The 20992-nt window shown below is 39.2% G+C and overlaps 1 protein-coding gene across 1 annotated transcript in view; it reads left to right on the forward strand.

Moving 5' to 3' along the window:
* The window catches only part of ntrk2a (neurotrophic tyrosine kinase, receptor, type 2a), a 79703-nt gene that overhangs the window by 13190 nt on the left and 45521 nt on the right, over window positions 1–20992 (forward strand). Inside the window, exons 6-13 of the mRNA XM_023414394.2 lie at window positions 2752–2885; window positions 3971–4103; window positions 4336–4407; window positions 4640–4867; window positions 6051–6077; window positions 6531–6542; window positions 7861–7898; window positions 8231–8330. Coding sequence (XP_023270162.1) covers window positions 2752–2885; window positions 3971–4103; window positions 4336–4407; window positions 4640–4867; window positions 6051–6077; window positions 6531–6542; window positions 7861–7898; window positions 8231–8330 — 744 coding nt within the window. The remainder of the gene's footprint in view (window positions 1–2751; window positions 2886–3970; window positions 4104–4335; window positions 4408–4639; window positions 4868–6050; window positions 6078–6530; window positions 6543–7860; window positions 7899–8230; window positions 8331–20992) is intronic.

A 20992-nucleotide genomic window follows, 5' to 3' on the forward strand; every position in this document is an offset into this window, starting at 1 on the left:
AAATCTAATATTGACAGCGATCCTTAATGTAACGCCGATTAATGGTTAGTAGAACACCTGTCAGGCGGAGTGATACATTTAGTTAAAAGTCCCAGTACTATATCAGCACTCATAAAATGCCTCTCGTCCAATCAGATTACTTGGTCGGAACTAACTGTTGTGTAAAGAATTTAGTCATCGGACGTCGGGATCTTAAATGATCAGAGAATAAAAGCAAGGCAAATATTAGGTAGCTCAGCTCCAAGTGGCTGGAGAAGTCCTGTCCTCTTAAGCACCTCGCAAATCACTGATCTTTTAAAACGTAAAACTGCTTTACTCGTTTACCGGTTTTAATCCCCTGGTTCGTTTCTAATGGAGATGACGACACCTCTGCGGATAATCCGATTGCCGGTGAAAACCCGTTGAACGTCTGGTTCATAAATTAGCAGCGAAACAAAGGTAAGCTGTCAGTTCTCAGCTTTCTCAAAGACGTCATGTGTCTGCCATATAGCGACTTTAAATGTGAAACTGCTATATTCAATGTCTCTAACGGCTAAAATCACCGGGTCTGTTTGATTTCCTTGAATGACTGACGCTGAAGGAATCCGAACCGGACCTCGGAAATAGTAGTTCGTGAGGGTTCATCCATATCACATGTTCATGGATCTTAATGGATCATTTGACGTGATCTCAGTAGCACTTTTGGGGTTCATTATCAAAGTTAAACATGAACGCATGATTCTTGACTTTGTAAATAGCAGTACTAGCATTTCTCTGATATTTTCTTCAGTGTTATACGTGAAATCATAACAGCTAATGAGCTAGCATGTCAACAGATTCATCTCTGTGCTACACCTGAAAGCTAACTACTAACTAACTACTACTAAACTACTAAATTGCAGAATAGATCTTTTCAAACGTGGTGGTACAGTCTCAATTTGCACTTGACATGGCTTTATGCAATTTAACATACTACATCAATTGCATTTTTTACATTGTACACACTATATGTGATCACTGCAGAGCATTCCCTACCTCATATGTTTCATGTGTCTCATGTCACATGTCTCATATATACTCATGTTTTGGCATTGACTTTCTAATATTTGGATCTCTGTTTTCATCAGATATTTCTGGACAGCCGATAACAGCTGGATCCCCGTATTGAAGTATTTGTAATTCAAATGAGAACAGCAATATAACTGATGCTAAATACACGATTACAGCTTTTGTAAAAAAAAAAACAAAAAAACAAAAAACAAAAACTTGCATGTAGTTAGTTTGACTGTAGTTGGAAAACCCCACAGTCCCCCGCTCACACTTTGTGTTGGATAAAAATGATGCAGCACCTCAACCTGGAGAGTCTATGTGTTTCATAATTCTCAAGAAACGTGGCAGACTTTGTTCAAAAACCAACAAGTTTAACAAACAAACAAACAAACTTAAATAAATACATTTATTGACTGCAGGTGGGCTAAGCACATAATAGTGAAATCTTTCTGTGCAATGTGTTGTCACAGACACAGGCTGGTCTACCATGCTAATTAGGGTAAATTCCTCCTCAGTCTCACTTGTTGATTCTGAACACATCCGAGCAGCCGAAGGATTACCATCACACAGCGTCATGGATGGTTTGACTACCAAAGCTGTGCTTGTAAATAATTGAACATGGAAATAATTTTCTGTGTTGTCGGTCATGACAACTGCAATCACATCAAAACCAAGGAGGTTTCCAGAAGTTTTATCCTGATTTATTGGCTTTATAGGGTGTGTGTATGTGTGTGTGTGTTGTGTGACCTGCAGATGGCTGTAGTGGCAGCAGAAAGCTGATTTACTGAGAGTCTGTTAAGATATGTGGTTGTGATATGGCAGCTGGCCTGCCACCACTGAAATGACTGGTTTTTAGTGCGTCTCATGGTGATTGAGAGGGTTGCCGTAGTGATAAGTGGGTTGCCCTGGTGATAAGCATTCTGCCGACGGATAAGAGAGGTTGGAAGAGGAGGGGAGAAGGGGAGAGGAGAAGGTTTGATAAGAAATCTGTCCAGTTTTATCTTCAGTAGCTGTCGACACCCATTTCTTCTTTTCTTTTTGGTCTCATCTTGTTTTTGTTCTGTTTTCTTTATTCTTGTCTTCTCTTAGTTATTTTAATCTCTTCTCTCCTCTTCTCTTCTCTTCTCTTCCTCCTTTCTTCACCAACGATGTTATTGGACGGGGGACAAGGGTGGCAAGACTCTGATTGAGTCTGATTGGTCATGCTCAGGTCACCTCCTGGTCAGCACTGTACACACACACACACACACACACACACACACACACACACACATATGCACACACAGCGTCACCAGTGTCTTTGCTTTGACAGAGGCTTCAGACTGTGTCCAATCAATTTAGTACTTGGGCTGCTGAAGACATGCACTAGTAATCAGTGTAACCATCACTGTGTTTGAACTCTGCCTCTTTGTCTGACTGTTTGATTGGGGTGAGTGTGCTTAAATGAACGTGTGAGAGAGAGAGAGGGAGATTGAATTCGAGGCCTGTCTTTGTGTGCATTTCTTTTCACTCTGTGGTAGTGGGTGTGTGTTTTTGCCTGCTCTTCCACTCTTATTGTTGAGGTTGTTACGTGCCTTGTGTTTCAACTGAAAGGACAAGAGTTGGCCATGAATCCTAAGTTTGCTTCCTTCCTTCTTCCTCCCCCTCTCTCCATCTCTATACCCTCCTTCTTCTATCCTCCTCATCCTCTTCTCCTCCTCCCCTCTCCCTGGTTGTATGTAGAGGTTCCCATGGCAACGTTGAGCCCAGCCAAAGTGACTCTAATGGAGGGGGAGAACGCGAAGCTGTCCTGTACGACCTCTGGTGTGCCCTCACCTGAGCTGATTTGGGACATGTCATTGGTCACCAGCTATGTGGTTAGGACACACGCACAGACACACACACATACACACACACACACACACACACACACACACACACACACACACACACACATGCGCACACACACGCACACACAGATAGAGAGAGAGAGAGAGAGAGCAAGAGAAAATATATTAGGTTCGTTTTTCACATTACTTACAGACATGAAACAGTTAGTCAATAAATCAATTAGCTGATCTACAGAAAAATAATTTTGATAATTGATTAATTGTCTCAAAAAAGAACACTTGTTGGTTTCAGCTTTCCAAACATGATCCATATAACCACTGTGAAGGTAGGATTTATTGCAGAGCTTTCTGTGTTAGACTGCGTTAGTTTTAAGATTTGTGCACCTAATAAACTGGAGTGTATAATATCTTCGGGGTTTGGACAGTTGGTCTGATAAATTTAGTAAAATGAAAATGTTACCTTGGGCACGGAGGCTTCCAGGCTTCATAGGTTCACTGAGAATACATAATTGGCAATTGAAGTTAAATGTCTGTTGCAGCCTGATCCCCTTTATCTGGTAACTGAGCTTAGCTACAGTTTAATAGTCAGCACACATGTAAACTCACTGTAAAGGCGTTAAAAAGGAATCCATGACTTTGTCTGGCTCTGTATTCTCTGTGATGTGATCAAAAGAGTAAGTTCCCCTAAAATTGGAGATATACAAGATATTTGTGCTTACATTTGTTACTATCATTTTAGTTGATATATCAAATATGTATGAATAATGTAAACCCTGCTACCACCTGCTGACAGTGTTTTGCTATGTTGCCTGCTGTATACAATGCCATGAATGTGATGATTTCATTGGTATGATAAACTCATTCTAATGCTTCACATGCTTTGTCACATGTAAATTATCAGGGTCCGCTCAGATTTAAAGGCCAAATCTGATTTCTGCGGCTCTCAAACCTCAAGAGATTATTTTTCATGACAGTTTCACGTAACGTCACCATTATAGATTAATTTTACAAAGTAATCTTACGATGATAAATCGTGTGAGTCGTTAGATAAGCAATAATTTCCTTTGTCTTTGTGTTGAGAAAATAACTCTTCAGTGTGTTTGCACTCTCAGATCGAGACATCTGGCCAGATTTCGGTGCTACGACTGTCCAACCTGTCGTCGATGGACCACAACAGCAAGATTAGCTGCACAGCTGAGAACATTGTAGGAGAGAAGGAGTCCTCTCTGCAGCTGGATATACTTTGTAGGTTGACCCTCTCGCAGACATCCCTGATTCAATGTGGATTAAGGTGTCAAAGCGTCTGTCTGTGTAGTATTGTCTTCGAAACAGAGAATTACGAGCTGGAGAAGACAATTGTTCTTCTCAATCAGTGTTTCTATATGCTTCACTAGTTTTTGAGCTCTCAATAATCTCACCTTGTTTTCTGTCCTTTCTGTTTGTGTCTTAAACTCTCTATTCTCTCCACTACCCTCAGTTCCCCCCAAAATCACTAAACTGAGTGATGCAATCCCAGACCATCACTGGTGCATCCCCTTCAGTGTGTCAGGTAAGAGAGACATCCGAATAATATCCTTTCATGATACTTTTTCTGTTGAATTTCAGTTTGGCAAGGCTTCAGCATGAAATACTTACCCTAAATCTTGATTACTGTCACAATATATATGAATCACAGCAATGACGATATAAGCAAAAAATATAGACTCATAATTACAGAATATGATGAAAATGAATGAATGAAAATCACTGAGTGTCTTGTATCGTCTTCATAACCTTAACAGGAAACCCAGAGCCCCAGCTACAATGGTATCTGGACGATGAAGCGGTGACAGAGGGGCTCTACATCATGACCTTCATCCACGACGTCACAGAGAGGGAGTACCACGGCTGCCTGCAGCTGGACAGCCCCACACACCTCAATAATGGGAGGTACAGACTGGTGGCTAAAAACAAATACGGGTCAGACCAAAAGGAGGTGGAGGCTCACTTCATGCACAAGCCCTGGGATGGTGAGGAGTTCATTTTCTGTTTTCACATCATTCTGATCAACATATCAGCTGTAGTATTATTATTATTATTATTATTATTATTATTATTATTATTGAGAAACTATTGAAAAAACTGTTTATTTTAAAATCAATATTTAGCTTTCATTAAAGAGTACAGAGCTGAAACGATTGTCAGTGAACGTCAATGAACTGATTAGCTGTTTGGCAGAAAAGTAGTCAGCAAATATTTTTATAATCAATTTTATTTATCTAAATTTTCAAGGAAAAAGATCCTTGTTTCAGCTTCTCAAATGTGGGGATTTGAACATTTCTTGGCACTCATTTTTTTTTTTTTCTTTCTTGTAACCCGTGCAAGCCCTTAAAATGATCAGGAAACTGAAAAAATCATCACTTTTGCAGTCACTCTTATGAGTCTGTCTGGCTTTTGTCAAATTCTTTCTTTTTGTAGAGTTGCCCGTCACTGTTTATACTATGACTGTGAAGTTGTTGAAGTCACTGTTGCACATTTCTATTTAGTAAATGAAGAGTGCTTTTAACTATTAAAACTCACCCTTTAGACTTTTAAAACACCAACCTCTCGTTGATGCTGTCTCACTGGTTGAATATGAATGCACACTTGTGTATATACAGTATGCATTTTTCAATCTGGGTCCATAGATGAGCATAGACTGATGATGAGGGGTTGGTTGTCGGCATGAAAGCCAAAAGTGGGATGCCATACTGGCAAGGTACAGTTTTGTATATTTAATTATTGGTAGTACGTCACCAGATTTCAAGCTGTTATTTGCATATTAAAGTATGTTCACGTATGGCTATGTTTATCGTGTAAATAATTAGGCAGAAAGAGTGCACATGACTAAGATATACAGTACTTGGGCATGAAGCGTTTCATTAAGATGTAGACAGGTGGTTGTGTGCAGGATTATAGTATCAATAAAGGTACAAATCATGAGTATCTGCACATTGGAATAAAGCAACTAACACTTTGTTGGACTTAAAAGGCCTATCGGGTATATCACGCAAACGGCCAACATGACAAGTACATGTGTACTGTACGTCTGATCCAACCCACCAGAGGAATCTATTATCTAATATTTCTAAATAGCTTGAAACTCCTGTGCAGATATTGTCCATTCAGTATTTGACCAAATTTAATCTTTTTTTTTGTTGTCGTCATGTGCAGGAACTGAGAAGGAGCCCTACTATTATGGTGAGTAAAATGAATAGTCACTGCAAATATCTTTATTGAATGTAAAAGTGTTAAATGTAACACATCAGGTTTAAATTCATAGTGTATTCATAGTGTCTGTGTTTTTATATGTGACATCTCATCATTTCATTAATTGATACAAATTACATTTTAGAAATCTTTCTCTTTCTCTTTTCTCTCTCAAGTTGCTGAGGGTGCGTTACATACCTACACATCCATGCAGCTAGGGATTAGGGTTGATGTTATCTCTTTTTCCACGCTGTCAAGTTGTGCATGTTGAATGTTTGTCGCTTTGTCTATTGTGTTTGTGTAATCTGTTTTTGAAAGAAAACAGGCATGACAGATAACATTATTTGTGAGGTGCATTTCAAAGAATTTACACTTGAAATATGATGATATGTTCGGAAGTTAATTTGTCTCTGTTGTCTTTCTCCAACACCTCTCCTCCTGCAGATATCAACACAGGTACTGTCGTGCCTTTTATTTATTCACTCGTCCAAGCATCATATTTTAATTAATCGACATTTAATTGACTAAGCCAGCCCTGGTTAGTTTCTGTTGCTACGCCTGTCAAACTTTCCATATTAGCATGAAATATATGCAGTTTACATTGTGGCAGATTTACCCACAAAATTCTTAATAATTCTTGAAAACAATGGCTCCTTCATTTCAGTCAGAGGTAGACAAAAGCAGACTTTTTATTTTATCAGCTGTAGCTAGCGTTCTCATTAAGCTAATGATAACTCAATGAGCTGGTTTAAAATGTTGCTCCTGGCTGACTTTTTAATGTTGAGAAAAACAAGAACCCTGTGAGAGAGGGACTTAAATCAGCACTGGAAGGCAACATATATGATAATGTGCTAAAATACTGAGGCTAAAGCTGCATGTTCCCTTCCAAAAAGTCTGCGCTGACTGGTTGATGATCCATGGAGATGGAAATAAAGAAACATCATGGTCTTTTAGTGGGGAGCTAGTTAGTCCAAGTATTGTAAGTATGATAAGGATAAAGCTGTTTAGCTGTTTAGCTTACATAATTGCACAAATTATTTATATTTAATTGTTTGAGGCTGGGTTTGCAGGAGTGTCAACTTCTCCAAATCTAATAAAGAACGTGTAATGTTAGCTCAAATTCTGATAGCATGTAGGATCAGTGTTGTGTCAAAGACCGTCTGTCTGTCAACATGTGTTTCCCCTTACCTTAAACTGAACCTAACCTTCCCCTAACCCCAACCAGTTTTCTGTGCTCCACCTAACCATAACCGAACCTAAGCTCTAACCTATGGGGCACTATTGGTGAACAGAGTTTAACATAACACCGGCTTCCATAATAATGCAGTATTAAAAGTCACTTGCCTTGGAAACTCTACTTGCAGTTAGTGAGCAGATTAACACTGTTTAATCCATTTACTAGCCTACACACTTGTTCTTGTATTTTTGGTTTTGGCGAGGGTACAAAAAAAAAAAAAAGAAACCACCATCCAATCTCTGAGTATCACATACATCCCTATGCATATAAAGAATGTTTTACAGGCCTGCTATGCCAAGTTATGGTTGCTAAGTTACAAAAGGACAACTGCTGAAAATACTAAAATGAAAACCGCCTTGAACTAAATTCCCCTGGTGTGCAATCTGTTCAATGTCAACAAAAGCAAATGACCAATAAATCATATATTATGAATATTTACTCAAGATATTTTGACAGCATAGCCTATGTTCGGTCACACATCACTTCTTGAGTGGCTGTTCTTCTCTATTGATTCTTGTCTCTCTCTTTCCTAAATAGAGAGTCCCCCTGTAGACCCACCTGAGGATAGAGTCGCAGTAAGTCACATCTCACTGTTTTCTTCCAGCTATTGAATGTCAGATGTTGAATGTTTGAACCTGTTTTTTGTGTCATTTATTTCTGTTACCTGTCAAGAAACACTTGAGTTTGACCTATTATTTAGCATTATAAGAAACTGTTTGAACCCAACACAATGAGGATGCAGCAGTACTTCAGAAAATCTGCCTTTCTTGGACAGTGATATAAATACAACCTGTGGTCTATACCTTTTTGTTTGCTGGTGTGTATGACATTTGGCTTTGTGCAGCTGTCTGTGTGTGTTTTCTCATCTCTTCAGTAGGTTTATAACTACACTTTTTTAATTGTGCAGGTGTACGTGGTGGTGGGCATCGCTGCTGTAGCCTTCACTGGTTTCCTGCTAATGTTGGTTATTCTCAAGTTTGGAGGAAACTCCAAGTTTGGCATCAAAGGTAAGACTTCTGACTTATCTCAGTGGCATCCACCCTGTGGGGGAGGATGAACACTTCAGGATTAATGCAAAAAATGTTGGTAATTGCTGTTAAGGATGTTTGGATGTCTAGATCAAAGTTTTGGGTAATTTAAGTCTAAAATGGATGGCTTCATGGATACATAAAATCCAAAATCAAAATATTTGAGCCTGAAATCCAATATATGGAATAATTGGAGACAACTAAATCTATTTTATTGATGTTTTACGATGCTGTCAAATAATAAAATTTGTCGTTACTTTATTACTCATAATCACCTGAGGAGCACATAGCACACATAATTCAGATTTCAGTCGACAAGTTTAACGTTTCAATGGTAAATGCCAGTTTAGCTACTGTATATATATTGTATAAAAATTACTTCTTGGATCTTTAACTGCATTATGTAAAGTACACATTTCCACTTACTTGTATTAACTTGTAATATTTCGACTGTGTAATATTTTCTTTTTCTAATTGTTTCTAAATATCTAAGACTCACTTATGGGAGACTTAATCATACTTTTTTTCCTTGCAGTGGTTATTGCAGGTCAGAGGTTGATAATCTGGGGCTGAATATGAGTCCAAGATGGGTTTAGCTATATGTATGCTGTTCAGATCATTCAATGAATTAATGGGCTCGGGACACTAAAATTCTTGTCCGAGGTTTCATGTCATATACTGTATGTAGATCTCATTCAATATGCAGACCATCACGTATCCATGAATCCATCCTGTTCAGGTGAAAACAGCTGCTGTTTGATGGAGTTTGCTTGGGTCTCAGTGCTGCTGGTGAATAACATGCATGTCGACTAAACTGAACTCTGTCGTCTCTGTCATGTTGATGTAAAAACTACTGAGGTAGCCATTGCTGAAGCCCTCCTTCACTCTCTCTGACACACACACACACACACACACACACACACACACACACACACCATTTATCTTTTTTACAACACAGTTTTCAAAAAGCATTTTTATAACAATGTGTAACTTCTGGAATGGCTACAACTGCAACTAATTTATTTTCTCTTGTAGAACTTATCATACTGACTTACTAGAACAGACTTGTCTCTGTTTTACTCATTTTGACATGTGGCTGATATTTTCTCATTCTTTGTGAACTAACAATGACCACTGAACAACACTTCCATCAGTCCTCCTATTTCTACATACAGCACATAATGATTATGCAGTTTTTTTTTTGTTTGTGATTCAAGATTTAGCTGTGTGAAAATCCCAAAATACATAAGGTGGGTGTAGAAACTGTTTTCTGTGTCCATTTAGTTGACTTTAGTTTAGTTCACTTCGGTTGGAAAGGCATAATGCATTCATGATAAGCAAACTAAAGATTCAAAATTCTTAGGAAGTAATTTTGTGCTATGTCAAGACACAGTTGTTTTTAGGAATAAATAACCTTTTGGCAACGCTTGAAACATTTGCATTTGATGCAGTGAAGGTTCCCATTTTACATTCAAATTACCAAACAAAAAAGTGAATGCAAATGTAGAGAAAAACATATAAATGTGTGTGTGCATTTATGTGTGTCACTCTTGGTTGCAATGTTGAGGTGCAGTATTTTGGCAGCGATTGATTTATGGCTCCCCGGAGAGGAGGGGTGGAAGACAGATGGAGTAGCTAGTATATACATTGTGTACATGTGTGTGTGGTTTCTTCGTTCTCCAGGAAAGGTGAACAAGGTTTTTTCTGAGGCAAATGATTTCTCTAATTCCTCTTGACATTCCTTATACATCTGCATTTGCGTGTATGTATGTATGTTTTCTTGTCTAAGCATTTTTACACGTGTATGCACTTCTATTTGTGTGTAGGATGTTAGGTCACATCACAGTTTTGTCCTTCTGATTGCTCCCCTGGAGTCTCTCTTTCCACTGATAACTTCCTCTCCCGGCGTGGTCCCGCCCTCGTGCTCCACATAGATCCAGATGTATGTGCCCTGCAGCATGTTGACATTGGGGGTGAGTGTGTGGAGTGAGAGATAATGGTGTCAGTATGACCAGCAGAGTCAGACAGAAAGTTGGAGAGCTGTGAGTAATCCACAGCAACACCAGTTGTGCCCACATATCTGCTGTTTGTTTGAAACCCTTACATATGTCCTTTACCAGCCTGATGACCAGAGGCCACTTCGACAACAGAAATATAACTGCAGATGGCAGCACACTGTCGGCGCTAATCTAACACAAACAGCACTTTGCCATGACAACATGGTTTTCTAAATCATAAACACATGTCCACAGACGCACACACACCCCCACGAGTACAGTCAGTGCTGAAGATGATGAGGAAATTGTGATCAGAAAGAGTGAACACAGTGTGCCATATTGGATAGGTGTGCATGACAAAAGCTCAGCTCACCTCACCGACTCTGGATGATGCTGCTCCATCTCTATCTGACAATCAAGTAAAAGCTGTAGCTGGTTTACATTATTTATATTGACTGCATTAATCTGCAGACTCTCTCGTCAATAACACATGGGCAGCATTTGGTACAAGTTAACCCTCCTCGCACATATGACAGCTATTTTATACACTGTCTATAGCTGTTATAGTGTTCTTGTGTTGGCAGAAGGGAGTAACTAAAATGGATTAAATGTAAGATTAACCATGTGGATAATTTTGAGAATGTAGACTTAACAGCTGAAATACTGGGTTACTTTGCTTGTCTTGGTCTTGATATTAAACCTGAATAGCATTTATTGAATCATGTACTATGTGATCACATGGCGAAGGCGAGTCCAGTACACGCTTTTTCATAGCTCTGGTTTGGTCTCCACCAACTCCTGAGGGAAATATCCTGAGCTTTACCCGCTAAATGCAGTGCAGTGAGAGAGAACCAAAACAGTTAGGTTACCGGCAATAAAGACAGAACGAGTTAAGAGATAATGAAAATCTGAAGATGAACTGCTAATAGCAGCTTTAAGTTTTTCACCATCATTTTCAGGGGGTGAAAATTAATGTTAAAGGTACATTAGGGATTAATTGACTTCTTCCACCACTGTTATATAATGGAGCTAAATGAAATTTCTTCAAACTATTGCTCTTTATAGAAATGAATGTATGTCTCAGTTAATACAGACGATCCTAAGACCTTGCTGTGAGCAATTTCTATTGAATGACTTTTAAATAAAACCACAAAGTACAGAGGGGTGTTTGTCAACTGTGTGATTGTTTTTGGATAGACATAGTGCTTTCAGGCACCAGTTCAGCCAGTTGGATCAGAAACAACGTGAATTATTGGCCGCTTAAAAGTTAGAGGATCATAGTAGGGGTTTGATTTAAGATTGAGCCACTGAGTGGTGAAAATTCTCTTGCACTCTTTGTTTTCATGGTACTTGTCAGAATTGTTTAAGATCCAACTTGCTTACAGATTAGGCTAAGACTATCCGATCAATACAGCCCTCTGTTCTCTGAGAGAAAGCAAATCAGGTTTAGTGAGACTACGTGGTCCACTATGTGGTCTGCCACAAGAGGAAGCAACTACATCATCTGACTCTGGCCCCAAAATACCACACTAAGGCTGCTACATTTCACCTAACAAAAACTGGAGCTGTATCCTGGATGAATCCCCTTTGCCACAGATTGGCTCATGAGGACGTTCAAGTGCCAACAGCTGTTATTCAAACTGAAGTGTTGACAAAAATTAACATGGGTATTGGAGATTTGTTATATCAGTAGAGATGAGGTGCATGGAGAAATCAAAGATGACAGGAAGTTTCATTGAAATCAAGATACATTTTGTAAGAAGACAAATTATATGTACAGATGATCATAGTTACACAGAGCAAAAAGTTGAGTCCAAATGTTGTTGGCTGCAAAATGGAAAATGAAAACTCAATGATTCAGAGTTTGAGAAACAGACAGAATGAGAGCAGGGGAACTTAAATAGGCCTGTTGGAAGCCTAACAGCTTCCACAAAATTATACATAACGACCCTCCCAAACTAACGGCAGACTCCTGAAAAAGAAAACATTTCTGACAGTGCAGTGTGAGAGAGGGAAGGCTGTAGCAGCATGTGTTTGTGCCCTCGAAGCACCTGTAGGGAGGGAAACGTGAACATAAAGCTGAGTTCTGATGCAAGAACGAGACGGAAATGTCAAGACGGGGGGGGGGGGGGGGGGGGGCAGTAAATGTGAAGTGGAGAAAGTGAGAGACAGTCAGAAAGGAAGAGAGAGTGAATGCTAAAATTGACATTTGACAAGAAGTGAGAGTGAGAAAAACGGAGAAAGCCAGCAAAGAGGTGAGAGAGAGAGAGAGAGCCGGAGATTGAGGGAAAGCATAGGAAGGAAACGAAAACATGGGGGAAAAAAGATGGAGAAGCCAGAAGACAGCATAGCTAGAGCAGACGTTAAAAAAGTGAGATAGAGCAAGGCAAAGAGAAAAAGAAAAGCTGAAAGAAGGAAGGAGGAAGACCTCCACTTATCAATGATTCATCATTAGTGCAGGTTTCAGTTTCCTTCTTGTTTGGTGGAGTTGCACGTCTTCATCTCTCTCCCCCTCTCTCTCACATGCACACAGCTCCTCCCGGTTGATCAATCGATATGACACCCTCAAGGTCAGCAGAGCTCCACTCTAGGCCCACCACCTCCTCCTCCTCCCTTTCTTCTTCTTCTTCTTCTTCTTTCTTCTTCTTCTTATTCTTATTCTTATTCTTCTCCCTGCAGAAAAGCAGCTTTTGCCTGCAGCTCCTGAGGTTTTTGATGAACACCACTCACCTACCAAACTTTTGCGAAGGAAGAAAAACTGAATGAGTTGAACCACAAAGTAAAGAGGCTGATGTTCAGATTAGTTCTGAGTATCAAATGTCAATAATTTCATTAGTTCTGCAGGAGGATGTAAAGTGGAATGGAGAACCTGGTCAGATTCTTAGTCATGTTGGACTTATTTTTTGATCAGACCTGATTTTAAAATGTAATTATGGCAATTTTAGACTATATTTAATTCAGGCAAAGTTCTTGTATGGGTCTTTTTCTTGAGCCAAAAGTAAACATTGATTCATTTGACTTATTTTGTGGAAAGGAAATCGTTGAAAAGAGTCAAAATGCTAAAACCAGCATGCCAGCATATTGAACATGTTGGTTTACCATGTTAGCATGCTCACGTTTGCATATTAGTAAACACAAACTACAGCTTGGACTGGTAGGAATGTCATTAGCCTTGTAGGTATTTGTTCATAAACCAGATGAAATGTCAGGCGATGTTAAGTTTTATTAGTCGTCCTCTGGGGAACATGAATATCAATCCATGGCAAACCATTCTATAGCTGTTGAATGTCAATAGAAAAACTTAAACTTCATGATGGCTTCGGAGGAAAAAGTGGGGACCAAAGTGAGATTGTCTGGTGACTGAATGGTGAGCAGACATCACCATCCCTAGAGCCATGACACTGGCATGCCTAAAATCTTTGAAATACACAGCATACTCGGGTATTGCAGTTGGTGTATGTGCGTTTGGGCGTCTTTGTATGTAAGCCTTAACAATAGCAGACAACAGCATCCCTCGTGTCTTTTCAGCCAATGATAAATGAGGAGGACATATTAAAGGTCAGTTGGTTGGGAAGTTTGAATGATGTCTGCCAGGGTGCCACAGTCTTTTCTTACAATGACATTTCTTTAGCAACTGCCACAACATGTTTGCAGGTCAATGGGTTATTTTAGTAAACAGTCTAAAGCTCTTACTTGTCACTGAAGCACTGCATTGAAACTATACATACTTGAACTGCCATGCAGTTTATCCACAATAATTTCAGATCTGACAAGCTGTGTGCAAAGAAAATGTGAAAACACTAAATATGCAAGTGGTTCTCTTGCTTATGCTTGAACTTGTTTATTGAAAACCTTTGTCAAATCAGATGGGTAGATTATGTCAACTGCAGCTAGACAGAAGAAGAATAATACAAAAAAAAGAGAGCAATACAAATAAGTTTCTTAGAGTAAGATGATGTTTTTCTAGCAATTTTAAAAGAACCAATGGATGGAGCTACCAAAACAAAACCCAAGTTTTAATTAACTGCGGTTTTCGTTCGTTAATGCTGTAGCAGTTTATGTAGTAATCATTGCTACTTTTATACTTACATTTTTAAATAAAAGAAATTGCAAATATATAAACATGGTAAAACTGGAGCCTGTAAACTGTGCTGTTCAATACATGCTGGAATAGGCTCCAGTCCCATGTGACCCCCGGGTACAGGACATACATAGAGAGATAGATTGATAGAAAAGAAGGCTTAAGTCCTGGTGGTATTTATTATTACACTTTGTGTCCTAGATCAAGTTTTTCAAGGAACAGTTTGTTTGTAGATTTTAATGTTGAGAGCTGGAGGAAGAAAAGTCTAAATGCCTGTGGCTGATCCTGAGGGCAGTGATCGTTTGAAATGCTCTGAAAATGGAAACTGCTCTCTTCCAAAATGAAATGTTGCCTGAAGATCTTGTCTGCGCACTTTCCTGACAGCAGCTTTTTATTTTCTATACACGGCAATTTTTAAAGTGATTGTTTTTACTGCTTTTCACAATGATTTCTGGTGCGTGTGCCTCTTGAACTGTACACATCAGTTTATTGTTTATTTGCAAGATGCTTATTTTTGGGATATCTTTTTGGAATTGCAGCCAAATATCTAAAATCCCATGGTTTCATTTTCTATTATTTTTAAGAGGATGTGAAAGCACCCATGTGATGAATCAAACAATAAAAAGCCTTGATGGTCTATTTTGAAAAGGGGAAGTGTTTGTGGTCAAAGAACTGGCAGTGACCATCAGTTGGTGTCTCTCTCTCTTCTCGTCTCTGTCAGGGAGTCCATTGTTCAGCCACACATCATTTCCTGTCTTGTATTGGTCGGCCTGACCTTTGCGAACAGTCAGAGCAGTGAAAAATTAGATAGTTGAAACTGGGAGTGCAGTGTGGGAACGGGACATTATGTATATGTACAATTTGTGCAGGGCACGGATGAAATTATTACAGAGCAGCTGATGATTTAGAATTTGTTTCCATTTTGAAATACGAGGGTTTTTAAATTAGATTATTCTACACTTCAGAAAGAAAGCACTTTGAAATGTTAAGTGTGACTTTATTTCTTTCTCTCATAGATGACCCACGTGCATATCAGAGAAAAATAAATGGTCTTTAAATGCATATGAGGAAACCTGGGGGTCATGAAGCGTCAGCACATGCACTATCTACATATTTATCTACATATTTAGGACACTGAAGATACCAAAGTCTAGGATGTGAGGTTTTCTGGTGGCAGCTGTAATATATTAATTGAAATTTTTTTAATGTTAGTTTCAGATGGCACAGATGGCCCTTGAGCATTGATCAAACCAGAAAGAATTGTTTGACTCTCATGTAATCTCTACATAAACATTGCTTATTGTTGGAAAGTATTTTAAAAAAAAAAAAAAAAAAAAAAAAAGAAATCATTTTTATTGCTGTTGCTCAAGTGTTGCTCAATCGGTGTCAATGTTTCCACAAAATGAACTCAGTGATCCACCACACCACAGAAATGTTTCATCTCTGAGATGAGAAAAATAAAACATGTAGAATATGTTCTGTAGAAAACGGGTTCTGCTTGTTTATTTGAAGGTCATCGGTTCAATGATAATAAACATACCATCCAACAAGAGCAAGAAAATGACTTTCATCTACCAGATGTAGCACATATTTCACATATCTTAACATTGGTGATGTTAAGATAACAAGATGGACATGTTTTGGCTTTGACGTTATAAAGAAGTCATTTTATGCTAAATGGATTTAATTTTTTAAACAGTGTAACAGTTTGTGTAGTAAATTTACAGAATTAGTAAATGTCTTCTAAAACATACATTTTATAGCAAAGCAACAAAACAAAACAAGCAGGTTTGCCACAGAGTTTTGTAGCATATATCAAATCTGAATCCTGGTTTGAATCCTTTATTGATTATCCACAGCTTTCAACATCCATCCATACATCCATTATCTTCTGCTTCCCCAGGGTCAGGCCGCGGTGGCAACAGGCTAAGCAGGAGGTTCCAGACATCCCTCTCTCCAGCAAACAAAAGTTAAATATAACTTAAATGTAGAGATTTACTTGAGATACTGTACTTTCTGTTGCTGAGAAGGCAGAAACACTGCAGTTTAGAGTGGCAGCGTAATCGCTATCACAGCCTGTACATAAAACCTGACCTGAGATGAGCAGCAGAAGTTAATTGCTCAGGTAGGATACCAAGTCACTGTAGGTCAAAAGGCTAAAATCACCAAGTCATGTGAGTCCACACCTCTGGTATTTGTGTGTGTGTAGACATTTATACTGCATATATGTGTACATCGTGTCAGTGTGATGTTTTTCTCAGACAGTATGACAGTGCGTTGTTGTTCGGAGCCCTGCCGGTCGCTCAGTTAATGTCACTGCTGCCAGAGACTGTGTACATGTTGCATCAGTGTGGCTTTTTCTTGGCAGTACAGTGAATGTCTGTATGGCAGGGTCTATGTTAATGAGGCTTTAGCTATCGATCAGCACCTAGTCTTGCAGCAATCAGGCAGATACTCAAGTGGCTAAGAGACAAACATACACACAGAAAAGTCCCCTGTTTTCCTGAATATGTATGAGAGCTGGCAAAGATGCATGCCAATATCATTTACTGTGACTTGCTGCTTTTGTGTTTTATAGTCGTGCATCTGTGCAGCATTTTCTGCACAGCAGGGAAGGAGAAAAAAAGAGATGGAAGGGAGAGAGCGAGAGAAAGTGAGTGAGTGATTGGGAACAGCACTACACCAGATAGAGGTATATTGATGGGCTAATTGATCGTTTCGCCTGTCCAGACTGAGCCAGGATGCCTCTGTCTTCTTGGCCCTGCCTTCCCATCACTGCCTAATGCTAAGGTCAGCAGCTCTGTTCTGCAGCATGTGTGTGGGTGTGTGTGTGCGCGGAGGGGAGATGGGGAATAAGGGGTTATATATGTGTGAATGACAGGGTAAAAGTAGGTGTTTGAAGGATGGAGAGAGAATGAAAAACAAAGAATTAATACAAGAGAAGGAAAGAAAATGAGGAAGAAGAAGAAATGAAGCCCTCTGTTTTGTACTGTAGATGTCTTAGAGGCACGCTGTCAATCAGAGTAGTGTTTTTTGTTTTTCCTTATGCATAAGCACATGTTCGTACCTGTATGTCCCACAGAGAGTCTTAATTTTCAGAACATCTTTGTATTGAGAACTGTGCTGTACTACAGTATTTGCTCGAGGCTTCAGAGACACATCAGGCCAGTTAGATTTATTACTGTTTCTTGAAGTCCAGTCCATGGTCCAGAGCCAAGCCCTACAATTTGGCTGAGCTGTCCATGTGTTTTTAAACTGACTCACAACCAAACAAGAAGCAGCACAAAGCTGACGTGCCCAGAAAAACCGACCAACATATTTTCTGAGAACATGCTGATTAAATAGACAGATGTTACAGTCAAAAGAGCGTGTTTTTGTGTGTGTATGAACATTTCAGTCGGTGTTGTACCACACAAATTTGACTCATTTTCTGGACATTTGGTCAGAGAAAGAAGAAGAAGAAGAGATATTTACCATTTTACAAGACTGTGCAGTTAAGTTTATTTGTGTTTCTTAGGGGAAAAAAGTCTATATGTCTTAAAAAAAAGGAGAATTTACATTAAATATATATTAAAGACTATATTAAAGATCAAGTATCTGAATGGCAGGAGTGCTGTAGGGTGATTGTCTTTTTATCATGTATGATGTTCAAAATCTCTGCACTGGTATTCCTCATCAAGGGGCTTATCAGCAGATTTTCATTTCCTCAATAGAAAGTAGAGATAAAAAGTTCACAGAATAGATATACACTGGGTCCGAGTCAATGTGACCTTAACTAAGCAAAATCAAAAATGAATTTCATCTTCAAATTGAAGATACACGGATGAGGATCCCACTGGGCTCAGGTTATGTCTGTTTGTATATTTTCTATTTGTTACATTTTAGTGAAAAGGATTCATATTCACTACGAACTTCAATGAAGGGATTTGACAGTGTTTGCGATGTGTTAGCGGAGATTGAGGACAGTGGGAACATGATTGCTTGTGAAAAAACAGAGTAAATCTTGGTTTGTGAAGGAGGGAGAAAAAGATCAATAAATGAAAGCGACAGACTGACAGAAAGTAGGAAGAAAGTCTTCAATTTCAAACATCACATTCAAGACAGTCAATCAGAGTCCTGATTGTTTTTCTTCATGCACAAGAACATGTTCATACCTGTGTAACAGAGTCTTAATTTTCCGAACAAACGAACCCTCCTGGTACACCAGCACATACTGTGTGTTGGCAGCATCAGAGAGCAGCCAGTTGGATTTATTACTGTGTTTCCTAAGGTCCAGCCCATGGTCCGGTGCCAAGACCTACGATTTTGCTGAGCTGCCCAAGGTTTTCTTAGCTGACATAAGACAACACAAAACAGAACCAAGCAGGAAGCAGCCTGAAGCTGACATGCACAGAATGTATGTCCTGAGAAAATGCTGATAGCAGCATCAGAGAGCAGCCAGTTGGATTTACAGTGCTGTGAAAAAGTATTTGCCCCCTTACAGATTTCTTTTGTTTTTGCTTTTTTGTCACACTTAAATGTTTCAGATCATCAAACAAATTTTAATATCAGACAAAGATAATCTGAGAAAATACAAAATGCAGTTTTTAAATGATGATTTCATTTAAAAAAAAAAGCTATCCAAACCAACCTGACCCAATGTGAAAAAGTAATTGCCCCCCCTTCTTAAATCATGAATTAACCGTGATTAACCACATTTCTTGGAAAGCTGAGTTCAATTTCACTAGCTCCACCCAGGCCTGGTTACTGCCAGACCTGTAGAATCAAGAAGTCACTTAAATAGGACCTGACAACATGAAGTGAGCTAAAAGATCTCAAAAAGCAACACATCATGCCCTGATCCAAAGAAATTCAAGAACAGATTAAAAACAAAGTCATTGACATCTATCAGTCTGGAAAGGGTTACAAAGCCATTTCTAAGGCTTTGGGACTCCAGCGAATCACAGTGAGAGCTATTATCCACAAATGGAGAAAACATGGAACAGTGGTGAACCTTCCCAGGAGTGGCCGGCCGACCAAAATTACTCCAAGAGCGCATCGACAACTCATCCAGGAGGTCACAAAAGAACCCAGAACAACATCTAAAGAACTGCAGGCCTCACTTGCCTCAGTTATGGTCAGTGTTCATGATTCAACGATAACAAAGAGACTGGGCAAAAATGGCATCCATGGGAGAGTTCCAAGGCGAAAACCACTGCTGACCAAAAAGAACACAAAGGCCCGTCTCACATTTGCCATAAAACATCTTGATGATCCCCAAGACTTTTGGGGAAATATTCTGTGGACTGACGTGACAAAAGTGGAACTTTTCAGAAGGTGTGTGTCCCATTACATCTGTCGTAAAACTAACACAATATTTCAGAAAAACAACATCATACCGACAGTCAAACGTGGTGGTGGTAGTGTGATGGTCTGGGGCTGCTTTGCTGCTTCAGGACCTGGACGACTTGCCATAATTGATGGAGCCATGAATTCTGCTCTCTACCAGAAAATCCTGAAGGAGAATGTTCGGCCATCAGTTTGTGACCTTAAGCTCAAGTGCACTTGGGTTATGCAGCAGGACAATGATCTGCAGCACACCAGCAAGTCCACCTCTGAATGGCTCAAAAAAACCAAAATGAAAGTTTTGGCGTGGCCTAGTCAAAGTCCGGACTTAAATCCGATTGAGATGCTGTGGCATGACCTTAAACAGGCCGTTCATGCTCGAAAACCTTCCAATGTGGCTGAAATAAAACAATTCTGCAAAGAACAGTGGGCCAAAATTCCTCCACAGCGATGTGAAAGACTCATTGTGTGTTATCGCAAATGCTTGATTGTAGTTGTTGCCGCCAAGGGTGGCACAACCAGTTATTGGGTTTAGGGGGCAATTACTTTTTCACATAGGGTCAGGTTGGTTTGGATAGCTATTTTCCCCTAATAAATGAAATCATCATTTAAAAACTGCATTTTGTATTTTCTCAGGTTATCTTTGTCTGATATTAAAATTTGTTTGATGATCTGAAACATTTAAGTGTGACAAAAAAGCAAAAACAAAAGAAATCTGTAAGAGGGCAAATACTTTTTCACAGCACTGTATTACTGTGTTTCCTAAGGTCCAGCCCATGGTCCGGTGCCAAGACCTACGATTTTGCTGAGCTGCCCAAGGTTTTCTTAGCTGACATAAGACAACACAAAACAGAACCAAGTAGGAAGCAGCCTGAAGCTGACATGCACAGAATGTATGTCCTGAGAACATGCTGATTAAACAGACAGACGGTGCACACAAATCTGAGGGAAAAGTATACGTTTGTGTATGTATGAACTGTATACACAAGAAATCTTTGTTACTCGATGTACTTTGTTGTGTTACTCGCACATGTTCGAAAAAAAAAAAAACTAAAAAATGTGACTAATAAAGTAGGCGCTGTATCACAGAAATAGGTTTTGTAAAATCCACATTGAAATCAGCTGAACAGAGTGCAGGAATGTGCAAATTATGGCTGAAACTAATATTTATTTTAATTATCAATTAATTCTTCTGTCATTGTTGATTAATTGATGAATACCTTGGTCTTGTCTGAAAA

Source organism: Seriola lalandi, unplaced genomic scaffold, assembly GCF_002814215.2.
Source record: "Seriola lalandi dorsalis isolate HSWRI2012SDOR001 ecotype SW California unplaced genomic scaffold, Sedor1 jcf7180002054524, whole genome shotgun sequence".
Classification (NCBI taxonomy): Eukaryota; Metazoa; Chordata; class Actinopteri; order Carangiformes; family Carangidae; genus Seriola; species Seriola lalandi.